At 47.1% G+C, this 19,910-nt stretch overlaps 1 protein-coding gene across 2 annotated transcripts; it reads right to left on the minus strand.

Moving 5' to 3' along the window:
- Window positions 1-1,831: 1,831 nt before the first annotated feature.
- Window positions 1,832-12,006, minus strand: LOC129653622 (pregnancy-associated glycoprotein 2-like). 2 transcript variants are annotated; one of them, XM_055583365.1, is made up of 9 exons: window positions 11,906-12,006; window positions 10,662-10,812; window positions 9,543-9,660; window positions 9,334-9,452; window positions 7,891-8,090; window positions 6,854-6,970; window positions 4,991-5,135; window positions 4,805-4,903; window positions 1,832-2,121 (listed from the first exon to the last, which is right to left on the minus strand). In XM_055583365.1, exons 1-9 carry the CDS (start codon window positions 11,956-11,958, stop codon window positions 1,960-1,962), a joined length of 1,164 nt encoding a protein of 387 aa, XP_055439340.1. In that variant the 5' UTR covers window positions 11,959-12,006; the 3' UTR covers window positions 1,832-1,959. The 2 variants fall into 2 exon arrangements, with proteins under 2 accessions (XP_055439340.1, XP_055439341.1); XM_055583366.1 differs by lacking the exon at window positions 4,991-5,135 and having other exon boundaries at window positions 1,883-2,121.
- Window positions 12,007-19,910: the final 7,904 nt, after the last annotated feature.

Consider the following 19,910-nt stretch of genomic DNA (forward strand, 5'->3'; position numbering starts at 1 on the left):
CCAGGCCAGAGTACTGGAGTGGTTTTTCTCTTCTCCAGGAGATCTTCTCAGCCCAGGGATCGAATTCATGTCTCCCACATAGAAGGCGTATTCTTTATCAGCTGAGCCACAAGGGAAGCCCAATAGCTTTACATAAATGTTAGAAGCAAAATTTCTTGGACAAAAGGCCACAGGTATATTTAGGACAAATCATCTCTAAAAAGATTGAACAAATTTACACTCTTAGTAGAAGTGTTCATGACCTATCTTTTTCTTGTTGTTTGTGTTTTTTTTTTGACCTTTTCTCTCACCAAAGTCTAATAATCTATGGTCTACAATTTGTAAAGGATAAAAGTGGAGGTTGGGGGAAGATAGTTGCTTTGAAGATCAGAATTCATCCTCAAGTTGGTGGCGCAGGACGCAAATACAGAACCTCAAGACCAGGAGGCTCATTAACAGACTCCAGCTCCAACCCTGGTCTTAGGCTGATCTAGGGGAGCAAAGCCTGACCTTCTCCAGTTGATACTATGCAGTAGCCGTGCTGAGACTACGCATGTGTTCTGACATGGATGAAGCAATGTGTCCCTGAGAAGTATCTACTAATTCACCCATTCATTTACTCAACATGCATTACCTGAGGGCCTGCTATGTGCCTGTCACCAGTGCTGGGGCCAGAAGATTGGAGAAGACTTCTTTTCATCTGTACAATGGGGGTTATGCCTTGCAGGGACTCCTTGGGGGTCAGTAAGATTTAGCGTCTGTAATTAACCTGAGTTATTATTCTAACTTTTGTTGGTGGTTTCTCATTGACAGAATTGTTGCTTATGGTTCCATGAAGACCACCTGGAAAATGAGTTGGAGTGACTGTTCACTCGAGTCTTCATTTAGCTCACTTCATGAGGTTTACTGTTAAAGAAAAGAACCACCAGTTTTACACTCACCTCTTCCCCATTTATCAGCTTTGCAGTCAGTCTGCTTTGACTCCCCTCAAGCCAGTCATAATCCAGCATCACCTCAAAGGAGCCAGGCACAAGTGCCCTTGGACATATGGCCGGTCTGCACATAGATGGTAACTGCAGGGTTTACAGGTGTGTTTCAGGGTTGGGGGGACAAGCCAGAAGGCAGTGCCCGTCCCCTTGTCCCATGCCAGCCATTTCCCATCTCCCTGAAGAGGAAGCTCTTTACTCCTGTGGTTTCCCACCTACACCTCTGCTGTTTTCTGCATCTGTGAGATGGTCTAGAACATCCCCCTGTCACTTCTTTGGGCTGCCTTTCCCCAGTTTCAACCACTTGCTTCTGTAGAAATCTGTCAATCATGTTTGCTGTGGGGGCAGGGCCACATGATCAACTGAGCCAAGCATAGGACCCCATGCCCCTGCCAGGATGGTTGGTCCGGTGCTGGACACATGCTCTGATGTGGCCTATTCAGAGCCCTCTCTGGAACCCTGGTGTCTTCTGAGCTTCTTTCCTTACTGGTTAGTTGTCTTAGAGAGATAAAACCCTGGGGCAGGCAGCTTCAGATTCCCTCACTAGGTGTAGAGGCCTGAAGGAAGAAAGCTGTCAGGTAAGAGAATCAATGATGAGAGAAGAGAAACAGCCAGGGGGAGAAAGAGTGAGCTGATGACTTCTGATTTCTTGGGTCCAGTGTCTGAGATCTTTAGATCTCTGGTTCCTGCATCCCAGACCCTCAATGTCCTTCCAATAAGTCTCCCCTTTTCTTGAAGCCAGTTGGAGTTGGGCTCCTCTCACTTGTGGTTGAGGCTTGATTTTAGATCCTGCCGAGTTATGATGCATATCCCAGACCCAAAGAGAGGCACCCATTCGTATCAGCACCATTGAGATGAATCTTTTATTCTTTACTGAGAATAGGGCTTTGCAGAGCACCAGGCATAGTTCACCAGCATCCCTGGGTGGGATGGCCCTGCATGTGAGTGAGTGTGTGTTTGTCTGGTCCTGATTGATTCCTGTAGCAGCCTGAATTTACGCTGCAGGAGCCAGGCCAATCCTGTTATTTCCTCGGTCATAAACTGAAAAATACAGCCTCAGGAAGACATCACCCAGGATCCAGGTCTCTGAGGTTCCCAAATTTTCCAAGATCTCTGAGCCCCCTTGAAAGCTGATAAAGCAGATCCTCTCAGAAAGCTGGGGGAGACAGAAATACACACCAGTCAGCCTGAGCCCTTACCTGTCACCCCCCTCAATATCCAGAGCAGACAGCTTTTCCATTTTTCTTTGGGAAGAATCAAGTGTTTCTCTGAGCAACTGCAGAAGTGGGGGTACAGGAACAAGAAGGGCCGAAACATGTGGTTGTCCGGACAGGGGGGTGGGGAGGGGAGGATTGGGAGTTTTGGATTATCGGATGCTAACTAATATATGTGTGCTTAGTTGCTCAATTGTGTCAACTCTTGTGACCCCATAGACTGTAGCCTGCCAGGCTCCTCTGTCCATGGGATTCTCCAGGCAAGAATATTGGAGTGGGTTGCCATTTCCTTCTCCGGGGGATCTTCCTGACCCAGGAATCAAACCCAGGTCTCCTGCATTGCAGGCAGACGCTTTATTGATTGAATTACGAGGGAAGCCCACAGTTAAACAACAAAGTCCTACTGTATGGCACAGGAAACTGTTCAGTAACCCGTGATGAACTGTAACAGAAAAGAATATGAAGAAGAGTATGGATATACTTGTATATATATGAAGCTGAGTGACTTTGATGTATAACGGAAATTAACACAACATTGTAAATCAGCTGTATTTCAATGCATGTGTGTTAGTTGCTCAGCTGTGTATGACTCTGCGACCCCACAGACTGTAGCCCTCCAGGCTCCTCTGTCCTTGTGATTCTCCAGGCAAGAATACTGGAGTGGGTAGCCATTCCCTTCTCCAGGGGATCATCCCAACCCAGGGATCAAACCTGGGTCTCCTGCACTGCAAACAGGCTCCTTACTATCTGAGCCACCAGGGAAGCTCAATACTTCAATAAATTTTATTTAAAAGGTACAAGAATGGCCTGTAGTTCCCCTCACACTCTAAGTTTCCTTCATTATGACCCCAGTCACTGTTTTCTCTGCAGAGAATGGCTGTTCTTCTCCCCATTCCCCACAACCCATTCTTTTTCTAAAAATTTTAAAATTTTGAATTGGAGTACTGTGGTGTTGGAGAAGACTCTTGAGAGTCCCTTGGACTGCAAGGAGGTCCAACCAGTCTATCCTAAAGGAGATCAGTCCTGGGTGTTCATTAGAAGGACTGATGCTAAAGCTGAAACTCCAATACTTTGGCCACCTCATGCAAAGAGTTGACTCATTGGAAAAGACTCTGATGCTGGGAGGGATTGGGGGCAGGAGGAGAAGGGGACGACAGAGGATGAGATGGCTGGATGGCATCACCGACTCAATGGACGTGAGTCTGAGTGAACTCTGGGAGTTGGTGATGGACAGGGGGGCCTGGCATGCCGCGATTCATGGGGTCGCAAAGAGTCGGACACGACTGAGCGACTGAACTGAACTGAACTATCACATTATTGTGATAGTTTCAGATGGACTGCAAAGGGACTCAGCCATATACATAATATATCCATTCTCCTTCAAACTCCCCTCCCATCCAGGCTGCCACATAATACCAAGCAGAGTTCCCTGTGCTACACAGTAAGTTGTTTTTGGATATCCATTTTAAATATAGCAGTGCCCACAACTGGTTATTTATACTGTGCTAAAACCTTCTAGGGCTTGCCTGGTGGCTCAGCGGTAAAGAATCAGCTTGCAATGCCGGAGACTTAAGAGACACTGGTTCGATCTCTGGGTCGCGAAGATCTACTGGGGGAGACCACGGCAACCCATTCCAGTATTCTTGCCTGGAGAATCCCCATGGACAGAGGAGCCTGCCGGGCTATGGTCTATAGGGTGGCAGAGTTGGACACAACTGAAGCGACATAGCACACACACAGACCCTCTAGGAAGCTTTCCTGACCCACACTCACCCTCCCTGGATACTCCAGGCTGGCTTGGGTGACTTACCCTGGTGCTCCTCCGGTCTGCAGCTCTCATCACCCCTAATCTGTCCCCAGCTCCCCTTTGCACAGCCCCCGAGGGTTCCATTTGCATATAATCCAGTGTAGATTCTACTTGACCAAGCAGACCTCCTCATGCCTCTATGAGGCTGGGGGTTTAGAATGACTGCAATTCCCTCTCTTTCTCAAAGGCTTCTTTCAGCCCATCAGCTTGCCCTGAACTCCCATAGGAAGCTGACATTAAGTCTTAACCCTGTGCTGGGGCTGTGCAGTCACTGTGCTCCCTTTATTCACCTTAGCATCCAATCTTCCCCACAGAGGGGTCTGGTACCCCAACTCACAGAGAGGGCACTGTGAGTGCAAGGGGTAATTTATCATCCCAACCCGCACACTTTTGAGAAGGGAAGAGAGACTGTTAATCACTATCCTGGGACAGGAGATGGGGACTGTTTCCAGCCAAACCCTCACTTGTCACTTGGCTTATTTCAGGGATTACTAGAATTGACTTTCCGTGTTCATGCATCTGAGGGCACTGGTTGAACTGAGGCTTTGTGAGGCAGAGGCCCTTAGTGTTCCCCTCTCCTTGTGCCAGGCATGATGCCAGCAATGGGTGGTGTCTCCACGTTTATTTCAGGAGGGTGAATGTCCCAGACTGCCCTTTACTTTCACGTGGTTGGTTTTGTGGGAGGCACTGGCCCAGCCACAGGGGCTCAGTAGCATCTGCAATGGTGTGACCTGGCCTGCAGAGGGCGCCCTCCTCCTAGCAGCATCCCAAGGGTTCTGTCCCAGTTTGAGAGCCAGCCCCCAGCGTTGCCCCCTCACCCTCTGGATGTAGTAGTCAGGGGGCACAGGGTAGATGATGCCGTTGATGGTGAGGAGGAGCGTAGGCAGGCTATTGACGACATCACATGGAAGCATTTGCTGTAAGACAGAGAGGAAGACAGGTGGGCCCAGGTGATCCTAGGTGTGGAGGGAGCCCAGGAGGGAGGCTGTGGCGTGACCCTTCACCTCGTCATTCAGGATAGGATTGGGGTTGATGAGCTTCAGGATGTCGGTGACCAGGTGAGTTGGCCCAACCAGCAATGAGGTCCCAGTATCCACAACGGCCTGACATCCTTGGGAACAACCAACCACATTCCCGTTTATGGTCATGCTGAGAGAAAGTGGGACAAAGCAGGCAGCAGGTCACTCCGAAGTCTCGCCCACGACTGCCCCCTCCCTGACTGTCCCTGAACAGCCCTTCAGCTCTTGCACGGACTCTGTTGTCCTTTGTTCTGGTCACATCACCCTTTTGACTTCCTTTCAGTTCTTGAATGTACCAGGTTCTTTTCACGTGCTGGTCACCCTTGTTAGGCCATCCCCTCTGTCTAGCGAATTTCTGTTCATCTTCCAGGTTCTAGTTTAATTGTCACTTTGTCAGGGAAGCCTTCCCCCCAGACTAGATTGGGCTCCTGTCTTGGTTACTCTCTGTAGACACTTCTTCGTGTCTAGCATGTGCTGCTGCTAAGTTGCTTCAGGCGTGTCCAACTCTGTGCGACCCCATAGATGGCAGCCCACCAGGCTCCCCCATCCCTGGGATTCTCCAGGCAAGAACACTGGAGTGGGTTGCCATTTCCTTCTCCAATGCATGAAAGTGAAAAGTGAAAGTGAAGTCGCTCAGTCGTGTCCGACTCTTCGTGACCCCATGGACTGCAGCCCACCAGGTTCCTCCATCCACGGGATTTTCCAGGCAAGAGTACTGGAGTGGGGTGCCATCGCCTTCTCCGTACCCAAGTAGTAATTCACTATGTGTGTGAGTCGTTTCACGTGCATCTGCCTTAGTAGGTGTATGGGCAAGTTGTATCCTTAGTGCCTCCCTCAGTGCCCAGCGCATAGCAGATGCATGTGTGTCTGTTGGATGAATGAATGAAACAATGAAAGAGGAACACCCAGAGACCTGTATCTGTCATGTGACCAATAGTAGGTCCACCCACACAGTGAGGTGGGAGGTTCCCCGGGGCAGCAGATGCTTAAAGTGGGGTGGGGAAGACACAGGCTGCCCTGGGAGCGGGTGTGTCCCATCACCGCCCCGTCACCTGGCTCAGACACTGAGGCCCAGGCCAGAGGAGCATGAGCCAATCCAGGGGACCTCCGAAGGACGGGAAAGCTTTTGTCTGAGGATATCATAGAGAATCCCATTAATTATTGCCCCTTGTTCTCGGGCCACTCCTGAATCCCGGCTTCCTGATTTGGTCACAGCCCCTGCCCGACTGTGTCCCCAGTTTGGGCAGTAAGTAGCACTGATTAGGTGGGGTGTCTCTTTTTATGAGTTGCTCTCAGGTCTCAAGATTTCAGCCACCCTCTCTCCACTGCTGGGTAACTTCTCCCTGAGGAGACCAGATTTTCCGGTTTGTCCTGGACTTTTTCTCTATTTCCGCTGACAATTCTGTATACTGAGAACCCCCTTGGTCCTGGGTGGCCCTGGCCAGTAGGTCATCTTAACACAATCCTGTTTAGGTTGGTGAAATTCCCCCGATCCTCTTTTCACCACACTATAGGGTCCTCTAACCAGGCTCCCCACCTCACAGCACAGGGGTGCAGCCCTCCCCCAGATGCACCTCTGGCCTCTCTGGATCCTTTCAGGACCCTGGTCAGAGGGCTGGTCAGGAGCCCTGGGGCGCCTGTGAAACTATAGGTGATGTTTGTATCTGTGCTTGTGTGTCTGTGTGTGTTTATATGTGTCTCTGTATGTGTTTTTATGTGTGTCTTTGTGAGTGGAGTATATGTCTGTGAGGGACTGAGTGTCTGTGCGTGCCTTTGTATTTGTCTGCCTGTGTTCCTGTGGATGTGTGGGAGCATCACTTGGGGTGACCCTCGGAGGGGGAGACTTACCTGCTCATGGCTACCTGCCAGAAGCGGGCTTGGGTCACTGGGACCCACTGGAGTTTTCCCTTGTGGTAGGTGTGGTCCACCCCGCCAAACATCACCATGCTGATGTTTTCTGGCCGGCTGAAGAGAGAAGGATGAGGGGGGCTCATTGGAGGAGAGAAATGCCAGACACTGTCTGAGGGCTGTGCTTCTCCATCCATCAGAGGCACTATTATGGTCCCCATTTTACAGATGCAAAAACTGAGGCTCGGAGGGATTGAGCACCTGACCAAGGTCAGTCACCCTCTAATGAGTGTCAGAGAAGAGGTTTGAAGCTGGGCAACTTGGACTGCATCCAACCACCCATCCTTCTGAAGAGGACCCGGTCCCCTCCAGCTACCTGAGTGCTCAGATATACCCTCAGAGGACTTCGTGCTGGAGGGGTCTGGCTTCCTTCTTGTCTAGCCTTTCAGTTTTCATAAAAGTCGAGGCCTGAGGGTGTTATGGCATAGGTTCAGGGTCACCCAGGGTTGGTTTCACTGGCTTGTTCCCTGTGCCATCCATGGGACTCCAGATTCAGCAGGTCCCTCACCTCTTCTCTCCCTGTCTTAAAATTCCTAGTATATTTTGAACACAGGGTCCTATGTTTTCATTTTGCACTGGCTCCTGCAAACTGTGTAGCTGGTCCTGTGTTCCCAGTAAATTGTTAGTGAGGAAGGAACATTCCTGCCATCTCTCTCCTTCCTTCCATATCAAATTCGTCAGCACATCCTGTTGCCTTTTCCTCCAATCCATTTCCTGACACCTTCCATTGCTCTCCCTCTTATCTCCACTGCCTTAGACCAAGCCACTGCTCTTGAGCCCAAGAGCACGGTTATGTTCCAATGAAATTGTATTTACAAAAACCATTGATGGGGCCAGATGTGACCCTGAGGCTGTAGTTCTCCTGTGTTAGAATATCTATCGTGAAAATTCTGGATCAGGTAGTCTATAATTTTTCATGCAGCTGGCAAGCATTGTATAGCTAATTCGAAGAGAGATCTGGTCTACTTCAGACTTACGAGCTCAAGTAGAAGGCAAAGACTGGCTCAGAAATGACTTCTCGGTTCTTCAGGTTGTCGAAGACTGGGGTGGTCCCCTGGATGGCGAGGCTGGGGTAGGCCAAGCCCAGGATGCCATCATAAGGTACTTGTTCCAGGACCCCACTGGACTGATTCTGGCTCAAGCCAAAAATCTGGTTCACGATGACAAGGTTCCCGATCTGTGGGAGAGGAGAGTGTTCCCATATAATGTTTTGGGAAATGGAGCTGGTACTGGGCTGGGGAGGAAATATCATTAGCATTGCAGAGAAGAAGTGAGACCTGGCTATGCCCTGGGTTAATATCAGATGGTCAGACCAAGCTGGGACAGGAACTTGGTTTCCATTGGGGTGGGGCTGTGTATTTTAAGAACATCTACTTCTCACACGTGCAAACGCCATCTGAGTCAAATTGGCTTCATGCCTTCTGTACAGGTCGGGCAACAGGACAGGACTGAATGGTGCCCCCTTGTGGACAAAGCGAGTAGAGAACCGGGTAGCCTTCCCTTTGGCATCACTATGATCTAATGACAGAAATGGACTGAATTCATTGTAATGTACTGCGGATTATGCATGAGCCCAGAAAGACAGAAGCCCATTATACAATGTCGCTGGCAGGCTTCTTAGGAAAACTCTGCCTGGCAAACAGGCTTTTCAGGGTGTGAACACTTGTGTGTGAGTGCCTGTGTGTGTGTGAGAAAGAGACAGAGACAGAGAAACAACAGGGAGAGCATACTCAGGCACTTAGGGGGAGGCAAGACATAGTTTTTATTAGACTCTCAAAGGCCCCCTAGAGTGAGAATCTATTTATCAGGTCCCTCCCACACCTATGACTCCTGCTTTACCTGCCTGGATACCTGAAATCCTGGGCTGCCCCCAGGGACCCCAGATCAGTTTTAACCTCTTCCCAAATTCCCATGCCTGCTTGAGTCCTGACTGGCCAGCCCAGCTCCACCGCTTACCACATGTGTGACCTTGGCCATGCCCTTGCTCTCTGCACCTCAGGTCCCTCACCTGTATCATGAGCTGATCATAGTACCTGCAGTGTGGGTCGCTACCAGATTAAACAAGTTATTACTGTGAACGTGCCTGGTAGAGTTTCTGAGAATATAAAAGCCCGCCTCCCTACTCCCAGCGAAATGAACCTTGGACTGCTCACAGGCAAAGGAGCTGCAAATCCACCCCCCAAGCCACTGTCTGGGTTAGCCACGGCGGGAGCTTGTGTGTCTGCAGGGACGCCGTCTCCCCAGGCAAGGCCCTACCCAGCAGGTGACCAGCCACTAGGGGACTTTGGGAAGTGGTCATGTTTGACGGGGCCACAAGGGAAAACTCCAGTGGGTACCTTCCCAGCTGGTCCTGCATCTGTTTTGTAAGCAGTGATCGCTCCCAGGGCCAGCTCTGACTCAGCCCCTGGTTTCCACGTTACCTGAATGGTGTCAGAGCCAAGAACCCCTTTCATGCTCCCAGAGCCATAGAAGAGGTTGATTTTCTGGTTCAAAGGCTGGAAGGTGGTGGACTTCTGAGGGTCGAATCTCTTATGTTTAGCTGCCGACACAAGAGATGGGTATCTGTCAGGGGCCAAGATGGAGAAGTGGGGAGGGGGAGGACAGGATGGGTGGGGGGCTGGGCACTCACAGCAGGAGGGACTGTGGCAGTCGACAGAGGGCACCCACAAGTCAGATGAGCCGGTGTCAAAGTTGACCTGGAACTCTTGAGGAGGTGTTCCAATGGTGATCGTACCAAAGTAGACAATCTATAGGGGCCGGGGAGAGGAGTTTAGGGCAGACCTGGCTGCCTGGATACCCCCTGATTCCTGGAGTACTGCCTCCCTCTGGGCATCCCAGGTCTCCAGAAATCACTTTCCATCTGCCCCCCGCCTCCCACAGCCTCTGCTCAGACCAGTCCCTTCATTTGAAAAGCTCTGCCGTCTCATCTATAAGGCCCAGTCTCAGTGCCTCCTACTCCAGGTGGCCTTCCTAGGCCACCCCAGGCCACTCCCTCTAAACTCAGACCAAGTCCTGTCAACAGCACGCAGGTGGCCCTTTCGTTTGACATGTATTTAATCTTTGCCTCTCTCTCAGCCTAGCCCTGTGCATTGTTGAAGAAGATAAAGCTCTTTTTTTTTTTTTTTTTTGAAAATCACTATAGTGTTAATTTTTTATGATCTCACATGCCTTAGGGGTTCAGTGACTTTTTAAAAAAAATTTTATTTTATTTTTTGACTTTACAATATTGTATTTGTTTTGCCATATATCATCATGAATCTGCCACAGGTATGCACATGTTCCCCATCCTGAACCCTCCTCCCTCCTTCCTCCCCGTATCATCCCTCTGGGTCGTCCCAGTGCACCAGCCCCTGGTGTCATTCCCGGATCTGTGGAGGGTGAACTTTCTCTGCCTGGGTTTCACATTTGATGCAGTTGGCTTTACCTTTTGATCAGTCATGGCTCACCCTTCATCTGTAACTGAGTGGCTCACTTTGCTCAGAAAGAACCATTTCTCTCAAATTACTGCCACATCTTTAACACAGAAACGAAATGTTTACCTCCCCGCTGGTCATGCGGGACCCAGTCACCACAGACCAAGAGTTGAAGGTGAGAGTGACTTCTCCTCTGGGAACGGGGTCCCTTTCCCCGCATGTTTCCGCCTCTTGCAGAAGCCCCACCCCAATCCCCCACCTGACACAGATGAACCCCAGTGCTAGGTCAGACCACCAGGGGGCGCTGTGGAGCACAATCCTCCCAATACACTCACATTCTGGAAATTCTTCAGTTGGTGAGAAGAGAATTTCTGGTCAGGATCAGAATCCTGGGACAGTCTGCGAGGTTGTTCATCCAATAAATCTTCCAGCAATTGTTTTTCCCTGATAGCTTCTTGCATGGTCTTCATCTTCGTTAGAGGGATTCTTTCACCGCGCATGGGGAAAAGGAAGCAAGGAAGGGGCAGCAGTCAGTTGTCCCTGTTATGACTGTCATACTTGATATTGTAATGGCACTTTGTAGTTTTTAAGCCGTTTTATGTGCCATCTTTATTATTAGAATGCTGTGCAGAGACCATGGCAAAGACCTAGGTCTGACTATAGGCTCTGTCGTGTAATCTTGGGTAAGCCGTATGACCATTTGGAGTCTCAATTTCTCATTGGTAAAAAGGTGAAACGTAATAATCCCCACCCCACCCCCATATGCAATGTTTTGTGTATTAAGTGAGATGATGGATATAATGTTTCTAATATACAGGAAGTCTCAACAGTGACAGCCATTACCATTGCTGTTGCCATCCCACTGTATCTTTTTCAAAGAATCTCAGGGAGTGACGTAGAAGGGGATCATTATCCTGTTTCTACAGGGGAAGAAAGGAAATGCAGGAAGTTTGTGACTTGTTTGTGGTCATACAACTTTGTTAGAGATAAAACAGCATAGAAGTAGCCCTCCTCATCTTCATCCAGGGCGCTAGCAGAAAAGATGGATGAGAGTAAATGTCAGGGGATGGAGAATAAATTAGAGAAATTAAGAGTCTAGAGAAGTAAGGAAGAATCAAAATAGAAAAAAACAAAACAGAGACTTCCATATGCACAGAGATATCAAGAGATGGTGAGATAAAAAAGGAGAGATACACAGATGAAGACACTGACACATTCACACAGAGGTGGAGAGAGAGCAGAGAGAAGACCTAGAAGCAAATGCAAGAGAAATGCTGTTTCACAGGATCACACATACAGTTGCACAGGTTGTGCACTGAACAATTCCAAAAAGTGCCATTTTTACAAAGGTCATGAGGTGATTGGCACCCGCAGAGTTGTGCAACCCTGCAGGTGTGCCCCAAGACGCCTGGGCCCCACAGTGCCCATGACAAGGGTCTCATCAGTAAGTGAGAGTTGATCTTTAAGACTGCCAGAGAATGACTACTTTCTCTTCTTACCCTGGTGGGTGGAAGAATAAGAGGATGACAAGAGAAATCCCAAAAAGAGAGATGATGCCACTAACAGTCCCTGTACTTACTTGACTATGCACTCTGAGAGGGCCACCAGCCCGAGAAGCACAAGCCACTTCATGCTTCTTTCCTGGTTTCAAGTACTCAGGGAATATCGAGTTCTGAGCTTGCAGTGGTGATCAGGAGCTCCTAGTTATATATACTCTGACCCGCCCTAATTGTCCCCTTTAGGCTAATGGTGGATCTGATAAGAAACATGAACCTTTCTGTAAAATCTTTACCTCTATCAGTCTCTCTGTGTATTTGACTTGGAAAATTCTCAGAATACAGAGAGACTACTGTAATCTCTTCCTTGAGGCTTGGATGGAAGATTAAACTAAGAGTGGCAAAACTCTTGCCAACTGGGACACAAAACACTGCTAATAATGTGATAAAAGTAAATGCTGGGGGCCATGCTAGACATTCGTGATCTCATGTGGTCTTTCTAGACACTTCACAACATGTGCATGGCTGTGCTCAGTTGGGAAGGAGATTGCTAGGAGGAAAAAAAGGTCAAATGGCAAAGTGAAGACTTTAGGGGCAGCCCAGTGACATTTGAGTGACTAGGTAGAGGGACTTTGGCACAGATCAGGGGCACCTTTGATGCCAATCTGTGTCAAAGATCTAGACTAGAGCAGTATTACAACTGCACGGTTTCAGTATTGGAAGAAATGTGATGCAGGCATCCACAAGATACTATATCATCCAATAAACGCATAAGGAAAGCCCTGTGTGCTGGGGTCTGGCTAGGATGCTGAAAAGCCAAAGTCGTATAAGACACAGGCGGTCCGTATCCTCAGGGGCTAGCGGTCTAGGGCAGTTCTCACAAACTCATGGCCGAGGAGGCAAGAGAAATGATGGAAGGGTGGGTGGGCATCCGGGACATGGGGCATCATGGGTCCTACCACTGGGGCAACCTCTCCTCAGCTCCAACCAGAGGCTGCCATGCTGGAAAGCTGGCCAAGTTTTCAAGAGAAGTCAGAAGTCTGGGTATTTATGTACAATCTCTTTATTTTAAATGTTAGCAACTTATCTTTTTTTTTTTCCAAAAAACAATTCCCCAACAAATGTGTTCTGGATTCAGCCTGGGGGCTGTGCAGTTTTTTATGTCTGGCTTAGAGGTGGGTCTAGAGAGGGGACAGGGAGGGGGTTCAATTGAAGCTGGTTGATTGCATATGGGCATGAATGCATATTAAACATGTTAATTTTCCTTCTACTTGTAAAAAAAGAATAGCAGGGTCATATAAACCATGAATTTAATAATGTCCATTTGCTGAGGAGAAATGGGTTGAATTCTGATGTAATTCACCAATAGTGTCCGTGTCTGGAAACATTTTGTATGTTAAACCAAACGTTTGTTGTTGTTCAGTGGTTCAGTATTTGCGACCCCACGGACTGCAGCATGGCCTCCCTGTCCATCATCATCTCCTGAAGCTTGCTCAAATTCATGTCCATTGAGTCAGTGATGCCATCCAACCATCTCATCCTCTGTAGTTCTCTTCTCATCCTGCCTTCAATCTTTCCCATGATCAGGGTCTTTTCTAATGAGTCCATTCTTCACATCAGGTGGCCAAAGTACTGGAGCTTCAGCTTCAGCATCAGTCCTTCCATAAATGTTCAGGATTGATTTCCTTCAAGATTGACTAGTTTGATCTCCTTGCAGTCCAAAGGAAGCTCAAGAGTCTTCTCTAACACCACAGTTCAAAAACATCAATTCTTCAGTGCTCAGCCTTCTTTATGGTTCAACTCTCACATCCATACATGACCACTGGAAAAACCATAGCGTTGACTATACAGACCTTTGTCAGCAAAGTAATGTCTCTGCTTTTTAATATGCTATGCCAAACATACATACAACCAAACATATTAAGAAATAATTTTGAAGTGTCTTACTATCAAAGAGGACACAAAAAGAAAAAAACCACTCACTCAGGGCTCTTGCTCAGCCTGAGATGAACAGTTCAGCTCATTTGCTCGGTCATGTTCGGCTCTTCATGACCCCGTAGAGAGATGAACAGGGCTACCTGTTAAAATGTTATTCCAGCTGAAGTAAAGACAATGTTGTTTTACGGCTCCTTCCAGGACTCTCAAGGGCCTGGGTGTTCCTTTGTGAGATCTATGCAAGCTGGTGTCTTGGGTAGAACATTGGGAGGTTCCCTTGTCACCAGGTGTGTAAAGATGGGGTGCTGTGTCTTAACCCTCGTTTTTGCACATTTTAAACATTCAGTGGTTCAGTCTATAGAGGGAGTTTGATCAGATCAGATCAGATCAGATCAGTCGCTCAGTCGTGTCCGACTCTTTGCGACCCCATGAATTGCATCTAGCAAATGATACACACATATGCCCTTTAACTCAGCAATTCTACTTCTAGGGATCAATCTCAAAGATATACTGACAAAAATACAAAAGCATCATATGCACAAGCTATTCACTACAACACTGCTTGTAAATGCAAAAGATAAAAAACATACCTGAAGTGACCATCCACAGGGGACTGTGGAATAAGGCACAGGGCATCCCAATACCTGGGTATGATGTGGGTGGAGGGAGAAGTGGAATGGGTGAGATCTTCAGGGTACACTATTTAGTTTTTTAAAAGAGGGACCAAAAAAAGTGCTTTTAGTTTGTTGCTTTTACATACGTATATAAGTCTATTTTCATAAGAAAAAGTGGACGAGTACACCATAAACTACTAAAAATGTAATTTATGGATGAGGAGCAGAGACAGAAGTGATTTTTCTTGTTTTATATTAACTGTTTGACTTTGCAACCATGTAAATGTGTAACAGAATTAAAAAAGTAAACATATCTGTAGAACTGAGAATAAACTGAGACCAATGAGCCTAAATGTATCGAGTTGGTAACAGAGCTGTTACAGAAAGAAATATTAAGTAACCTTAAACTTCAGAATTTTGACTCTGCATTCAGAGTGGACTATTTTCAAAGGACAAAGAAACAAAAATAAGCCCTCACATCCAAAACAAAAACAAAATAAAAGACAAAAAGGTAAGGAAATCTGAGACTCTATTCAACACCTTATTGTTGGTGATCGTGCTTCTGTAACTATGAGAGTATCATATGTATGCTACTGGTTAAAGCAGTGTAGTGTGAAAATCGCGTCTGACTCTTTGCGACCCCATGGACTGTGCAGTCCAGGGAATTCTCCAGGCAGAATACTGGAGTGGGTAGCCTTTTCCTTCTCCAGGGGATCTTCCCAAACCAGGGATTGAACCCAGGTCTCCCGCATTGCAGGCAGATTCTTTACTGGCTGAGGTACAAGGGAAGCCCAAAAGTAAGTCAGTAATTAATGCTAATGTTGTTCTGAAGCAAGACTTTCAGTGGATAGAGAAACCATTTATTATTGATTATTTTCCTTGTTTTATTTTTTAAATAGAATCTGTACTTCCTGGCTTGGATGCCAGAGAAGCCTAGAAGCAATGGCAACTTGATAACAGTGATAACCCTGAGGCGTAGTGTGTGAGCTCTAAACACCATCTCCTACCATAGGAACCAGAGATTCCCGAAGAGATGGCTGATTTCAGGCCTGGGCCAAGAAATGCACAAGATAAGCCTGGGAATCTTGAAGGACCAGAATGTTGAGGGCCCACAAAGGCCACTAAGAGCTGGACAAAAAGTTTCGGAATCCACATGAAGAGGTCAGAAGTGGGACAATTTTAGCATTACATCAAACTAATGAAACAAGTTAAATATATAAACAGCCAGAAGTTCCAAAAACTAGTAGACAACACTTAATTAGTCACCGTGACAGGTTGCTGGGGCACCAGCTCACCTTTCTGGCCACTGAGATAGGGAAATAATATTTATACTATTTTTTGTTTGTATGAGGTATATTTCATTAACTGCAAACAGTTGAAGGAATTTCTTTTTTAATTGGAACATTCCAGGAATTAAACTCAGGAGTGATAAAATTAAGAAATCACTGTTTTACAAGATCCTCATGAAACAATGGAACTAGGCCAGATCACTGGTGGTTGCTAGAATCATGTGACGAATGATCAAAGGGGAAGTTTATAATGGATGCACGAGGTGGCCAACATCAGGACCCACCGCATCTCAGCATCTATCAAATTGGGGCAACTAGAAATTATGGCACCTCTTGAAGTGGTGCCACAGGGAATGTATGGAACTACACAGGAAGTATTCCAATGCAATTTGTTGATCTCAAGTCTAGATCTAATTACTAGTGTTGAGCTTTTCTAGTAGTCATGTATGGGTGTGAGAGTTGGACCATAAAGAAGACTGAGCACTGAAGAATTGATGCTTTCTAACTGTGGTGCTAGAGAAGACTCATGAAAGTCCCTTGGACAGCAAGGAGATCAAACCTGTCAATCCTGAAGGAAACCAGCTGTGAATATTCATTGGAAGGACTGATGCTGAAGCTGAAGCTCCAATACTTTGGCCACCTGATGTGAAGAGCTGACTCATTAGAAAAGACCCTGGTGCTGGGAAAGATTGAGGGCGGGAAGAGAAGGGAGCAACAGAGGATGAGATGGTTGAATGGCATCACTGACTCAATGGACATGAGTTTGAGCAAACTCTGGAAGATAGTGAAGGGCAGGGAAGCCTGACGTGCTCTTGTCCATGGGCTACAGTCTGTGGGCTGTGCATAATCCGTGTTCACACATAGTCAGACATGACTTAGGCACAGAACAACAGCAACTATCAGTTTTCAGGGAAATACATGGATAAAGGTACAGAGAAGCTATTCTCTAAATTAGTGGTCCCCAGCTTTTTGGGCACTAGGGACTGGTGTCCTGGAAGACAATTTTTCTATAGATAGGGGTTGTGAATGTGGTTACTGGATGATTCAAGGGTATTATATTTATTGTGCATGCATTTCTATTATTATTACATTGTGATGTATAATGAAATAATTGTACAAGTCAACATAATGCAGAATCAGTGAAGCCCTGAACTTGTTTTCTTGGAACTAGGCTGTCCCATCGCTGGGTGAAGGCAGAATGATGGGAGCAGCTGTGGATACAGATTAAGCCTCACTCACTGGCCTGCTGCTCACCTCCTGCTGTGCAGCCTGGGTCCTAATGGGCTAAGACTGGCATCCGTCCATGGTCCAGGTGCTGTGGACCCCTGCTCCAAACCCAATACATTCTATAAGAAAAATGATCCCACCTCCTTCCACTTTTTAAAAAATAAATGGCATAAAAAGGAGACCACTTTATTTATAGTTTTAGAACAACCGAATGCAACGTATGTGTACATCCTCTAGATCTTGATATGACTGCTTAAGGACATTTTCTTAGAGGATTAGGGATATTTGAATGTGGATGAGATATTAGATGTTAATTTTATTTGGAACAGATAGCATTTGTGGTTATGTATATTTTGTGAAATAGTCATCTCTTGCTTGGGCTTCCAGGGTGACTCAGTGGTGAAGATGTGCCTGCAATGCAGGAGATGTCGGTTTGAACTCTGGGTGGGAGAGTTGTCCTGGAGAAGGAAATGGCAACCCACTCCAGTATTCTCACCTGGGAAATCCCATGGACAGAGGAGCCTGGTGAGCTACAGTCCATGTCGTCACAAAGAGTCAGACCAAACAGCAACAATAACAATAATCTCTTCCTTAAAATACTTCAGCAAAAGTGAATACATAGTAAAAAAAAAAATTAAATGAGGGTCTATGGGAAATGGATGGGGAAACAGTGGAAACAGTGTCAGACTTCATTTTTTGGGGCTCCAAAATCACTGCAGATGGTGATTGCAGCCATGAAATTGAAAGACGCTTACTTCTTGGAAGAAAAGTTATGACCAACCTAGACAGCATATTAAAAAGCAGAGACAGTACTTTGCCAACAAAGGTCCATCTAGTCAAGGCTATGGCTTTTCCCGTGGTCATATATGATGTGAGAGTTGGACTGTGAAGAAAGCTGAGCGCTGAAGAATTGATGCTTTTGAACTGTGGTGTTGGAGAAGACTCTTGAGAGTCCCTTGGACTGCAAGGAGATCCAACCAGCCCATCCTAAAGGAGATCAGTTCTGGATGTTCATTGGAAGGACTGATGCTGAAGCTGAAACTCCAATACTTTGGCCACCTCATGCGAAGAGTTGACTCACTGGAAAAGACTCTGATGCTGGGAGGGATTGGGGGCAGGAGGGAAGGGGACGACAGAGGATGAGATGGCTGGATGGCATCACCGACTCACTGGACATGAGTTTGGGTAAACTCTGGGAGTTGGTGATGGACAGGGAGGCTTGGCATGCTACAATTCATGGGGTTGCAAAGAGTCTGACACGACTAAGCAACTGAACTGAACTGATTTTGGTTCAAAAAGAATAACAAGCCAGATCTGTGTAGTTGCTATAGATTGAATTGTATCCACTCCCAAATTCAAATGTTAAGTCCTTAACTCCCCATGTGATGTCCACTCCCAAATTCAAATGTTAAGTCCTTAACTCCCAATGTGATGGTATTATGAGGCAGGGCCTTTTAGTTCAGTTCAGTTCAGTTGCTCAGTCATGTCCGACTCTTTGCAACCCCATGGACTGCAGCACACCAGGCCTCCCTGTCCATTACCAACTTCCAGAGTTTACTCAAACTCATGTCCATTGAGTCGGTGATGCCATCCAACCATCTCATCCTCTGTCGTCCCCTTCTCCCCTCACCATCAATCTTTCCCAGCATCAGGGTCTTTTCAAATGAGTCAGCTCTTCGCATCAGGTGGCCAAAGTATTGGAGTTTTAGCTTCAACATCAGTTCTTCCAATGAACATTCAGGTCTGATTTCCTTTAGGATGGGCTGGTTGGATCTCCTTGTAGTCCAAGGGACTCTCAAGAGTCTTCTCCAACACCACAGTTCAAAAGCATCAATTCTTCGGTGCTCAGCTTTCTTTATAAGCTAAGGCAGGGCCTTTGGGAGGTGATTATCTTGAGATGGGATATTGATGGTTGGGCTGTTATGATGGGATTAGCACCTTTATAAGAAGAGCCACCAGAGAGCTTCCTCTCCTTTCTCTCTCTCTCTCTCTCTCTCTCTCATTCTCTTTCTCCCTTCCTCATTTCCTCCTCCCACTTTCACTCCCTCCCTGTACCCCATCATATTTGAGCACACAGCAAGAAGAGAAATGCCTGGGAGCCTAAAAAGTGTCCTCACCAGGGACCCAACTGGCCCGCACCTTGATCTTGGACTTCTAGTTTCGGTCTATGAAACCGCTCCGACTAAGAAAGTAATGTAGTTCTTGATGCTGAATGGTGAAATACAGGTTTCATGATACTATGCATTTCATTTTTGAGAGGTTTGAAATCTTTTTGTAATGAGAAGTTTAAAAAATATTCATTTTGAAATTCCTGTCTTTAGGGACCAGAAAAGCAGAGTCAAGTAGGTCCCTAGTGGCTCAGTGGTTGGAGAACCACCTGCTTATTATTCCAGCTCTTTTCCTGTCATCTGATCACCATCCCCCACATTCATCAACACCCCCTCACACCTGTACCCCACTCCCCTGCTAAGCTGCTTGGCCATCCAGGTGGAGACTGATGAGCCAGGTCAGGGCCTGGAGGTAGAAGCAATGAGGACATTTATAAAAGAATGAACTGGGCCTCCCCCTCCCTGGTTCTTTCTTCTCTAGTGCCATCTTCAGATGAGGGATAGGGCCTGGGTAGGCAGGGAGCCAAGGAGAGGGTCTCTGGCCATGTTTGGAAGGGAAGGGAAGGGAAAAGGAATTCATAACCCAATAACCAAGAGGTGGGCAGCTTGCTCAGGACCCAGGAGGGAAGGAAGAAGCACTGGGCAAAGAATGGTACCTACCAGAGGGCCAGACCCACATGAGTCTTCTGGTTAATCTTGCTGGAGGTCATCTCCTTAGTGCTGGAATTACTGCTCTGGATATGGAGGGGATAGAGCCATCAGTTCAGTTCAGTTCAGTTCAGTCGCTCAGTCATGTCTGACTCTTTGCGACCCCATGAATATCAGCACGCCAGGCCTCCCTGTCCATCACCAACTCCTGGAGTTCACTCAGACTCACGTCCATCGAGTCAGTGATGCCATTCAGCCATCTCATCC

The sequence above is a fragment of the Bubalus kerabau genome, chromosome 5, assembly GCF_029407905.1.
Source record: "Bubalus kerabau isolate K-KA32 ecotype Philippines breed swamp buffalo chromosome 5, PCC_UOA_SB_1v2, whole genome shotgun sequence".
Taxonomy (NCBI): domain Eukaryota; kingdom Metazoa; phylum Chordata; class Mammalia; order Artiodactyla; family Bovidae; genus Bubalus; species Bubalus kerabau.

Excerpts from the sequence above, each read along its gene's own strand:
- LOC129653622 (XM_055583365.1), bottom strand. The coding sequence starts at position 11,958 with ATGAAGTGGCTTGTGCTTCTCGGGCTGGTGGCCCTCTCAGAGTGCATA. Across the intron at positions 6,971-7,890 it reads TTTGCCTTCTACTTGAGCTC|CCGGCCAGAAAACATCAGCA; the intron begins GTAAGTCTGAAG and ends TTCTCTCTTCAG. Across the intron at positions 2,122-4,804 it reads CTGACTACTACATCCAGAGG|CTTTCTGAGAGGATCTGCTT; the intron begins GTGAGGGGGCAA and ends TGTCTCCCCCAG.